Source organism: Dysidea avara, chromosome 7 (genome assembly GCF_963678975.1).
Source record: "Dysidea avara chromosome 7, odDysAvar1.4, whole genome shotgun sequence".
Lineage (NCBI taxonomy): Eukaryota > Metazoa > Porifera > Demospongiae > Dictyoceratida > Dysideidae > Dysidea > Dysidea avara.
The window spans coordinates 17,781,021-17,792,746 of NC_089278.1; the positions used below are offsets into that span (position 1 = coordinate 17,781,021).

Consider the following 11,726-nt stretch of genomic DNA (forward strand, 5'->3'; position numbering starts at 1 on the left):
GATTGTGTGTGTGTGTGTGTGTGTGTGTGTGTGTGGTGTGTGTGTGTGTGTGTGTGTGTGTGTGTGTGTGTGTGAGTGTGTGTGTGCATAGTGTAGTGTGTGTGTGTGTGTGTGTGTGGGTGTGTGTGTGTGTGTGTGTGTGTGTGTGTGTGTGTGTGTGTGTGTGTGTGTGTGTGTGTGTGTGTGTGCCTTGTGTCTGTGTCTGTGTGTCTGTGTGTCTGTGTGTGTCTGTGTGTCTGTGTGTGTAGTGTAGTGTTTGTGAGTGTATGAGTGTGTTGTGATTGTGTGTGTGTGTGTGTGTGTGTGTGTGTGTGTGTGTGTGTGTGTGTGTGTGAGTGTGTTGTGATTGTGTGTGTGTGTGTGTGTCTGTGTGTGTGTGTGTGTCTGTGTGTGTGTGTGTGTCTGTGTGTGTGTGTGTGCCTTGTGTGTGTGTGTGCCTTGTGTGTGTGTGTGCCTTGTGTGTGTGTGTGCCTTGTGTGTGTGTGCCTTGTGTGTTCGTGTAGTGTTTGTGTGTGTATAATGTCTGTGTACATAGCGTTAGTATAATTATGTGTGTATGTAGAGGTTGCATGCATGCATACATGCTTGCTTGTGTGTTTTATGTACGTGCGTGCATGAACATGGAAGTTGACTAGGGTATGCTCAACATTATTTACAAAGTGGGCCCAGTATACATTAATGTAGTGAGACTAGTGATCCATATGCACATGTTTATTCAACATGCGTATAAGAAATTAAGGAACACTCTCTATGGACTTAAACTATTTATCTCAGTTTTTTCTGGATCTTAGTAGTTTGGAATTAACTATCTATCACTTCTCTCCTTCAGTTTATCACTGGTGATCATGATATTTGTCAATTATGGTGGAGGAGGCTACTGGTTCTTTGCACATAGCAAGTGGAATGGTGAGTAATCTGTGTCTACAACTATTACATATGATAACAAGATAAGGTGTGTAATGTTTATTTGTGTTTGCATCTGAATGACCACTGTTATTCAGTCTGGTTTATAAGATATCATTACTATTACAGTGACAAGCCTTTTGTGTGTATAGTTCTAATTTATACATAGTATGTGACATGACCATATTGTGTATGTGACATTGTGTGGGTAACTAATGTATAAACATTAGCACAGTGTGTGCACATGCATGTCATACCATGGATGCGTAATGGGTCCATGTCAAATCAACAAGGAACTTTGGGTCACCTGTTACAATTTTTTAGCCCAATACACCACATATGGTTTCAGATTTATGACCACAAATACCTTTTTTGGTCGGTCTTAAGTTACAAAATCGACTGAGTCCTTTTTGAGGAGTTTCATTGTACCAATGCAGCCACACATATGTAACTTAAACAGTGGAGTGGGCCTACATAAGGGCACCATGGTGGGATTTGACTAAATGAAGAAGGCACTTCTCAAAAGATGGCAAAATATTCACATGTTTCTGGACACGTGGTGGTTCTATTTGTAGTCCACATGTCCAATTAGGACCATTTTCGGATCTGCTATGACATTTAATGTCCAACTAAAGAAATATAAATTAACAGTTGCGTAAAGGTGGTCTTTCAATATGGATGGTCACTAATATAAGTTGTACTGTATTTGGACACCGTCATTGTAGAAGACAAATTTTGGTATGACCTATTTGGGAGTGGTTATTGGAAGTATACACTCCCATACAGCAGGTTAATAGACTATACAAAAAATTCTACTGCATACCACAACATAACATTTCTTATGGTCCCAATGCAAAAATTTTATCAAACATAGACCATGACACAATTATTATTCAAAAAAAAATTAAAAGAATTTTTTTAAGTATTAAAAATTAAAAATTTTCTAACTAAGTGAGATGATATATAAATCACTTGAAAAGTCAATAATGGTCTTCAATCAATGAAAGTTTAATTTAAAGATATTAACACAATACAAAGTTAAAGTCAATTTTGTAACTTAAGATAACCAAATTTTCATGAAATGTTTTAAAATAATTGTGGTCATAAATCAGAACCCATGTGGTGCCTGGGGCTAAAAATTTGTATGGGAGATGAGCACCACAAGTATTACAAATGCTCCAGAATCCAACAGATGACCCTAAATTCCTTTAACCCATATATGTGACCAAATTTGACAAAACAAGGCTTCCACACACATCCAATTTCTACTGTAACTTGACTACCCAGTAAGCTACTGACCTAAAATTTTTACACAATTCTTCCATAGTTTTGTAAAACTCGAGGCCAAATTTTGAAATTCATGGCATGCTCCTACATTGAGTTATGGTGATAAAAGTAGATGTGTGCAGAAGCTTTGTTTTGTTAAATTCGGTCACATATGCCGTATTTGCTCTGTTTCACTGCAAGCATCATTTTTCATTGGTATGATTATGTACATACACTGCTACTTTATGATTACGTGCATAGCTGAGTGTACCATTTTAGGAGCATATTGTTTGTACGCATTTAGGTCTAACTGTAGCAGATCTGGTATTTCCATGGTTCATGTGGATCATGGGAGCCTCGATTGTCTTCTCCTTTCATGGCCGCAGGAAAAGTAGCATATATACTATGCTGTATCAGGTGATTCGTCGTTCTATAATCTTGTTTGGCCTGGGGCTGTTTCTCAACAATGGTGAGCATTTAGAGTATGACGTAAAGAATAATACAGATGTCACTACTGTCAACCATTCATAGTGTACCTTGTACATAATATATGCTCTTGCTTTTTTTACTTACTTATTGTACTATATTTGGGCAAATGGATGTTTGTTCCCAGCAATTCCTCTTGTATGAATATACATACAATGTATGCATCACCACATCTTCTAATTGAGTAGCCACATATGTGTCGGTATTGTGCAACACATACTGCTTACAAAAATTAGAAGAGCCCAACAATGGTTTAGAAGAAACTAGATTAAAGGTCACTGAGATATGATGCAAAAAATGAACACATGTAGAAAGTGCATTCTCAAGGTACTCTATTAGTGCAGTCAGCCTAACAGAGCATTAACAGACACTAATAAAAACAATATAATAAGCACACATAATTAAAAACACATTGATTTTCATACTGTTCCTGTAGAAACGGAAAAAAAAAAAAAAAACATAGAGCAAGTCCATTAACCATCCACAGGCCAGCTTTGAGGCCTGCGAATGAGAAGGGAATGTGTAGTCAGCAATTACACACATTGTCCTACAGGTTTTGATCTTCAGCACTGGAGAATTCCTGGAGTACTACAGAGATTTGGTGTGTCCTATTTTGCAGTTGCCATGACTGAACTACTTTGTACTCGTCTCTACCCCAGGTTTAATGTGAGTAGTAAACATACAGTACTACACTTTCTGCAATGAACGTGTTTGGAAAATCCATGAATTTGTATAGCTTTGTGTGTAGAAGTAATTTATTATACTTATCAATGATGTTGTAAATTTTATTGTCACAGTTCTAACAATTTCAGATTAATAATGTTTTGCTCCTGAAAGTGACCAGTCTGTGTGTACATACTCATAGTTATCAATAAATCATCTAAGATTGACGTTCCCCATTGTTTAAATATACTGGGAAATGGCCAAGTACAGTAGTTTGATCTAGCAGATTGTACCCATTGTAATCTTGCTACATCACACTGTAGTATTCTCTGTACATGTTAGCTTTTGACTTATTATCAATACCAGAGAATAATAAAGGTGATACTATGAATATTGTGTACTAGTGCTGTATGTTTATACAGTTTATATGTAAGAGATAACTACAAGTTGATAATCTATCAAATATTAAGTGCAGTTTCTCACTAACACACTATGTATGTGTGTGTCATATGTACAGTTTGGTGTGACTGAAGTGTATCATCACCTGTACCATTTCATAATAGTGAGGTAGAAATGCGTTTATCACATTTTGCACAATTCGATGAACTAAACCCACTTCTGTAGAGTGAGTGGAAATTCTTTATACAATATTCTCAGTTCTTTTTTGACACTGTAGTCCTGCACAATCATACTAGTGTATTTAAAATTAATTAGTTTTAAAATGAAGTCAGAATTCAAGCAATAAAAGTATATAGTACAATAACAAATATGAAAGATGGTATTAAAACATATCTGTATGGAAATTCCCTACACCAGCTAGCAGTTATCAAAGTAGGGATTTTCTGCAGAGCTATGTTGTAGTACTATCATTCATGCCTCCTGTTTTGCTACCTTTTGTCACTTGCATTCCTACTTCATTATTAATCAAATAGGTTTGTTTATAGCTATGATATACAAATATCATACATGACTGTTGTATTAGTGTATATAACTGAGTGTCTTTATCTCACTGCAAGCCTCTAGCCTATGTGGTAGGTGGTATGTAGTCATCATGCATTGTTTTCTTTTGCAATGTGTAAGTGTGGCTATCTACTCCCTCTTATAAACACTTCAAATAATTTGTTGTCCAACTACATAGCACATGTAATGTAACGTCGCACTACTCGATTGTGAGTGATTAAAAAACTTGCTAATTAAAGGGCATGGTACCTGTTTCCTTCGTGAATATTCATCCCATATGAAACGGGATGAATACTCGCGAAGGAAACTGGTGCCACACCCTTTAATTAGTGAGTTTTTTAATCACTCACAATTGAGCGGTGCGAGTGAGTGCAACATTATGTTTGAGCAGTACCATAGTTTAGACTCTAGCCTTGTGACTGTGGTCAAGCTGGCAGGCAGGCAGACATAAAATCGGGTCTTAGCATTTTTTAAATTTTAATATTAATTCTTCTGTATACAGGTTTTCTGTTTTTGGGGTGATCCCTACTATAAAGTGCTACTGTACTGTATGTTACATGTTTGTGTTTTGAGTTGCTGCTTCTTTCTGCTTTAGTTCCGTTCCATTCATTTCTTGGATGACATCATCAATAACTGGATACAGTTACTAGTAGCCTTGACCCTTATCATAATTCATTTGATGATCACCTTCCTACTGCCAGTAAATGGCTGTCCAAAGTATGTTGTATTAGGTGCCAGAGTGTATCTTATGATCAATGTATACACAGTGTATATATTAGAAGAACACACTGACACACTACATACATATAATCCAGTGATATGCTCTCACAATGTATGTGTAAAGGATCAAAAGTCATCACCGCTATCTCCAATAGAGGCTATCTTGGTCCAGGAGGCATTGGTGATTATGGTGAGCATTCAGGCTGCACTGGAGGAGCAGCACGTCAGATAGACCTCTGGGTGTTTGGGTATAAACACATCTATCAGCACCCAACATGTCACGTAAGTAACTTCTTCTCTATGTAACTCACACATCCAATTATCATGCATGCAGGAGCTCTACCATACTGGTCCTTTTGAACCTGAAGGAGGATTGGGTACACTGAACTCTATAGCCTTGTGTTTTATGGGCCTGCAGGCAAGTTGTGTGTTATCATTGATACTTATAGCAATGTGTGCAGCATTGTAGCATCATTGAATGTTGCTTTAACTATATATAGAAATTATGTTACATGGCCTTGGCCACCTACACTGTAAATGTACTACACTACACTACACAATAGGCTGGTAAGATACTGATGTTCCATCAACTACACAAGAGCAGGATTCCAAGAATGATCACATGGGGACTTATACTGGTACAGCTATACACTTCTTGTTTTGTGTGCACTGCATTTGCAAGTGTCGTTTGTGATTTTAAATATAGCTGGTATGGCGATGTATGTATACTCTTTAGTGGAAATTGTTGCATATCATAGTTTAGCCATTTCTCACTGTATTATGTGTGTATGTGATGGTATATATTTTAAATAACACAGGGACTTGTTGGAGCTGCATTGAGTGGTTTTCAGAAGAATGAAGGCTGGATACCTATCAATAAAAACTTATGGTCAGTTATTTGTAACAGGGAAGGATCTAGTAAGGGAGTGTTAGCTGAATAGTGTGACGGTTGGGACAAAGGTCAAGCATTAAGAGTAACCCATTATCTTTGGTCAAATTTGAAAGGAAGTACCTTAGTCAGAATATGTTACCTCCAATCTCTGGGAATTTCATCCCCAAGAAATTTAGCTCTCTTAAATGGCCTAATATATTTCACTGAGACTAGACTCATGAACTATGCTTTGAACAGATTCTCACAATAAACAATTGGTAGCTCTGGAGATACCATTATCAAGCTACAACTACTGATACTGTTCTTAATTCCTTATAGATCATAAAGGTCGTGATGGACCAATTTATTAGAATATTTATGAAAACCTGTGCCAGACTACATGGTTGCATGGCTATTTCCAGCAACTTAAATCATAAACAATCACGGTGCTTGTATCTAGGCTATTTAAGTAAATGCGGAGGGGGCACACTATTTGAGCAATGGAGGGGGCATACTATTTGATCAAGCAAAGGAGGGGCTGTGAGACTACTAACTTTAACACTACTTACTAGTCCATAAAGATCCACTACCAATTGCTGGAGCAATGAAGAAGCTAAAATCCTGACATCAATATCCTTTCAACATTCTAACATTATTGATGTCCACTCCAGTTCCTCTATACAGCACCTTAGGTGCTTTCCTAATGTTGCATAACCTCTCTAGCCTAGTTACATGATAATAGCAGAAATTCAGCATTGCCAGCTATTTAGCCTATTTTCCTACTCTAAACGCTTACCTTGTAGGGTGTATATTGACATGTACTTTGTATACAATTCACAGGTCACTGTCCTTCATACTGGTGATGGGTGGAACAGCATTTCTTCTGCTCAGTGTAATGTACTTCTGTATTGATACCATCAAATGGTGGAATGGAGTTCCCTTCATCTACCCTGGTGCGTGCCTTAGTGTAAGGCTAGTGGTATAGTTCAATAGCGATAGACAAATGCATTAGACAACTGGTTGTGTTGTAGCGAAGTTGGCTCCACTGTGTAGTCATAACTACAAGTACATTTTGCAGTTCACAGCACACCGTATTCGTTTATACCCTATGATGAATAGTATGATAGGTTAACACCTACAGTAGCTGATGTTACATGAGATAAATGATTGATATTACTTACTATGATAATCCCAACCTCACAATCTGATAGTGTTGACTATGTCAATGAGTATCTTACAAAGTTTTGATAAGAGTTAATGTTACATGTGTACATGAAACTTGTGTATACTAGGACGTAGGTGAATAAAGTGTAGCAAAGTAAATAAACACAGGCTACATATGTGTGGTTATGACTTAATGAACCTTTAATATTATCTAGGTATGAACTCCATCATGGTATACTGTGGTAGTGAACTACTACATGGATATTTCCCCTTCAGTTGGGAGCAGGAGCATCCAACACATTTCTCTCGGCTGGCCTCTAATCTAGTTGGGGTTGGACTATGGATTGTGATAGCCTATTACTGCTTCAGGATAAAGTTTTTTGTTAAGATTTAAATAATATTTTGTGTTGTGTGCCAACCTGTTTAGGTGTGCAGTGTAACAACTGCCAAACATTTTTACACTTTGTTTTATTTATAAAGGTTATTACTATATTTACTATAGGACGGAGTAAATGTTAGGAATGCTGTCATATGTATATGTAAGATTTAAATGTTAAATCCCTTCTTGTATTTTACAGGCTTGCGATTTGCACCAATGGTAGTCATGATATTGACATAGCATATCATTACTAATACCGTAATTTGCTTTGTTTTTTGTTGTAAAATAATTTTCGTATGCAAAATTTGTATGAAAATTTCTTGCACGAAAATTTTTATACAAGATCAAACTACTCTAATAGAGCAGTCATTTACGTAAATCATAAGAAAATATTTTTACATGAAAAATCTTTGCATGTAAATAAAGTGAATTACGGTAAATTCACTCGGTGATTGTGCTAGCCTGAGCGATGTGAGCTTCGTTTTCTATCATAGCTACTGAATGTCTGTCTGGGTCTTGTAGCTACAAATGATGTTTGAAAATTGATATACTAAGTGTCCTTGTATAAGTATTTGATGAAAGTATGGCAAATAATCAGTATCAATGCAAGAGTTGTGCATCAATTGCCTACACAGTACAATAGAATAAGTAGGGTAATTACTGAATTACTGGCCTTAGTAAGTATACCAAAGATTTCCTATGTTGATTACATATTCTATCGGACCATCATGCTATTAAATTTACATATTTTCATGTGATTGTCAAACAGTGCATTATTCAGTCTAAATTTAAATATGTACTATATTCTACATGTTTCAGGGGTAACTTACAGCCCAACATAATGACTCAAATTAGCTTACCTATGTATATGCAACCTTGCTGGGATAAAGTTAGCTAGACTTGGCTCATAATTTCCTCGCCATGATGCAGAAGAGTACCATAGGACACTTGGAACAAATCCTCCTTCTTACCACGTTGTAGCTGTTACCTTGCTTATCTTGCTATGTACCACATTTCACATTTGATATCTTTCTATTGTTCTTGTTTTCTGGGGTTATCAGCACCCCCTTAGACCAGATGTAGCCATAATCACAGTGAAGGCACCTGACCTTCTGCCAGGTGCCACAGCATCACCAGCATGCAAGACTTTCTCATGAAGGTCTGGCTCCTCTCAGGACCTCAACCACATTATAGCAGATCTCAAGCTAATCCTGCACCTCCACCAAAATTACAAGTATCAGTAATAATAATCAATTTTGAGTCTATTGATAATAGGCCCAGCTACATTTTAAGCGATTTGGTGGTTTCTGGATAAGTTGTAGTTATATGCCCAGCTATACTTTAAACGATTTGGTGGTTTCTGGGTAGGCTCCAGGATAGGATTGGTCCGCATGGGTTCAATGCTTACAATGACATTGCTTTTTTCATTGCTAAAAAGTTTTTCAAACTTTTTGGCAGTCTTTAATGTTGGTTGATAAATAATGAAACCACGAGCAATCAGCCATTTGGTATTGTTCACTTGTCAACTGCCATCCAAGGGTGGTGGTTGTTTTGGTAGGCGTGCAGGGTTCCGTGGTTCTCCTATATGATTTTGCTATAGGGCCAGTGATATGATCAACCACAAATTGTAGCTCCTGATGCATGAAGCTTGGGGGCAAAATACCTAAGGGTTCCCAACTTTGAAGCCACAGGGATTTCTAGGCCATCCTAATGATCCTAATGAAACCCTGCACTATCACACCCCAAGCTAGTCTTGGGATGGAAGAGCTCCTCTTGGAATGGGAGAACACTGGACTCAAGTCTACCACACAAGACTCCCTTTTGCATTCCCTCCCTGATAGAATAATCTCATACCATAAAGTTAATTCTCTCTTTTAAAATTTGTTATTTTTTTAAATTCTTATAGCAACGTTGATGTAAGTGATTGGTATGTACTCATTTCCAACACAGCATCCTAGTACTAGGGATGGGCTTTTGGAGGGGACAGACTTTTATTCCACCCTGTTACACATTTGGAATAACCCATACGCACTGTATTTTTCCTGAGCATGCGTTCATGATGTTTTCCAATTAATATCTACTGTTCTATACTATGTCTAGCATTGTGATACAGGTGTGCTACATACACTCTCTGACACTTGTTAGCTGCAATCTGTTACAACACAAAACATGCATAAATTATCTCCTTTGTTTAATAAGTTAAACTCCATTTTTATCTATAAGCACCTTGAAATAGTTACACATAGACTGTTACAAATATGTATTAGTATCAAATCAGCTCTTTTCATTGCCAACATTAATATTATTGCAGCCATAGTTATCATGTTATACTCTATTATGTAATACCAAATGGCTATTTGTTATATCTTTGTTCATCAAATGACCTGAAAACAATATACATCAGATATCAGTATTGCTTCCTTGATGTCCAGTAAACAAGGACAGCCTTGTACCTGTGTGATGGCTTGCAATAGCTACTCTAACTGAGTGAGTGTAATCAATACAACATATTGCAGTTTTCTGTGGTATTTAATATGTTGTGATCTTCAGGCCTAGAATTCCACTGTTTAAACCCTAACACTTGGTGAGTCAGTAGAAACAAGAGTGAAGATGATTTTAAGTTTATGATAAAAGTATATCGGAAACAACACACTCAACAACACACACTAGTTTACATTTTGGGCTGGTAAACATTATCAACATAACAACCATACAGCTCAGTAACATTTGTAATCAACTGTTCGCACTTGGTGGGCTATATAATGGTGGCTATTACAATTTTAGGTAAACATAGTCACTCTGTTGAATGTAACAATAATGGAAAACTAGAGTTTGAATCATGTAATAATGTAAACATAGAAGGCTTTGTTTGGGATTGATGTGGAATACACATAATATGTAAATGACATTTACACCACATACTCAGGAGTCCAGTTTACCATGTTATCCAGCATAGCAATTCAGAAAATAAATCTACAATATTAGCACTTCATCTACACATCTACAATTTCTGGTCTGTGACATTTCTGAAACTTTATCTAATCAAATACTGTTATAGCTATGCTATCCTCCATTTGAATTCTGCAATCAATCTGTTGTAGTTGTTGGTACAAAGGTTGTTGAGTTTTTACAGAAATGAAATCTCATTTTAAGAAGTTGATATCATTGTGAACAGTGTGCTATTCTTGCATACAGTAATCAAGCCTTTGATTTGTTTCCTGCAACCTTCTAATAAACAACACGTCTTGAGTCATTGCTTTTCAAACTCATCAATATTATACTACAATACTTAATAATACTTATAATAGGATGCCACACTGCTTAGCAGTAGTAGTTGTTATGATATAAATGACAATACCGCCACACTGCTAGATAAATCTAATTCAAATTGTATCACTGAAATTGAAGACAGTGCATGTGTTCAACCACAACTATGGAAAGAGAAATGTGGCAACAAAGAACACACCAATGGATGTCAGATTAAAGTAAGCAATCCAAATTAACCTTGAAACAGTTTTGCTCACTACAAATCAGCACATCTTGTTTGACCAAGGGCTAACCAAGTTTAAAAATAACATGGCAGAAAATGGTGCTGCTATTCAGAATTAAAAGTTTGTTGGTGAGAGAATCAGAGCACCCTTGTCATCTTGGATGACAGATTTGGGTTTTGCAGATGATGCTGCAATTGTGGCAGCTATGAAGGACTGCAGAATTAAGGCCACTGTTGAGTTGGATAGGGTGGCATAACCTTGTGGATTAACTATCAGCAAGCCATATTTTTGGATGTTTGGTTGCTGTGAAAGGTGTGACTCAAAGTGATATTTACATACTGTAATTCACTTTATTTGTGATATTTACATACTGCAATTTTTTTAAATGATAAACGTTATCGTGTAAAAATGATTTATGCAAATGACTGCTCTATTAGAGCAGTTCTATCTTATGCAAAAAAAATTTCGTGTAAGAAATTTCATACAAGTACTTGCATACGAAAATTAACGAAAAAAGCAAATTACTGTATTGGTGGCAGTACTATTGAATCTGTCATTCTTTCATTATCTATATTGTCTGTGATGGAGTGCCATAGTGATGGTGGTGTAAATGCACAATTGACTGCTTGCTAGAGTGTACCATGCTGCAACAATTTAGAAGATCTATCTTCTCTGACTGGACAGGTTGTCCTTGCAAGCTAAGATAGCATACCAGGCAGTAGTATCAAGTGTCTTACTGTATGCTCAACTCAGCAGGGGGCATTTGAAGCAAATGCCCCCTCCCCCAATTTCCTTTTTGAAGAGTTATATCATCACTTTGAAG

The 11,726-nt window shown here is 36.7% G+C and overlaps 1 protein-coding gene across 1 annotated transcript in view; it reads left to right on the plus strand.

Annotated features, from left to right (window-relative positions):
• The window catches only part of LOC136259566 (heparan-alpha-glucosaminide N-acetyltransferase-like), a 34,001-nt gene extending 26,410 nt beyond the window's left edge, over positions 1-7,591 (plus strand). Inside the window, exons 13-22 of the mRNA XM_066053039.1 lie at positions 830-906; positions 2,474-2,638; positions 3,209-3,321; positions 4,874-4,995; positions 5,154-5,280; positions 5,333-5,416; positions 5,562-5,636; positions 5,817-5,887; positions 6,710-6,822; positions 7,249-7,591. Of these exons, the coding sequence (XP_065909111.1) occupies positions 830-906; positions 2,474-2,638; positions 3,209-3,321; positions 4,874-4,995; positions 5,154-5,280; positions 5,333-5,416; positions 5,562-5,636; positions 5,817-5,887; positions 6,710-6,822; positions 7,249-7,427 (1,126 nt within the window). The 3' untranslated portion in view covers positions 7,428-7,591. The remainder of the gene's footprint in view (positions 1-829; positions 907-2,473; positions 2,639-3,208; positions 3,322-4,873; positions 4,996-5,153; positions 5,281-5,332; positions 5,417-5,561; positions 5,637-5,816; positions 5,888-6,709; positions 6,823-7,248) is intronic.
• Positions 7,592-11,726: the final 4,135 nt, after the last annotated feature.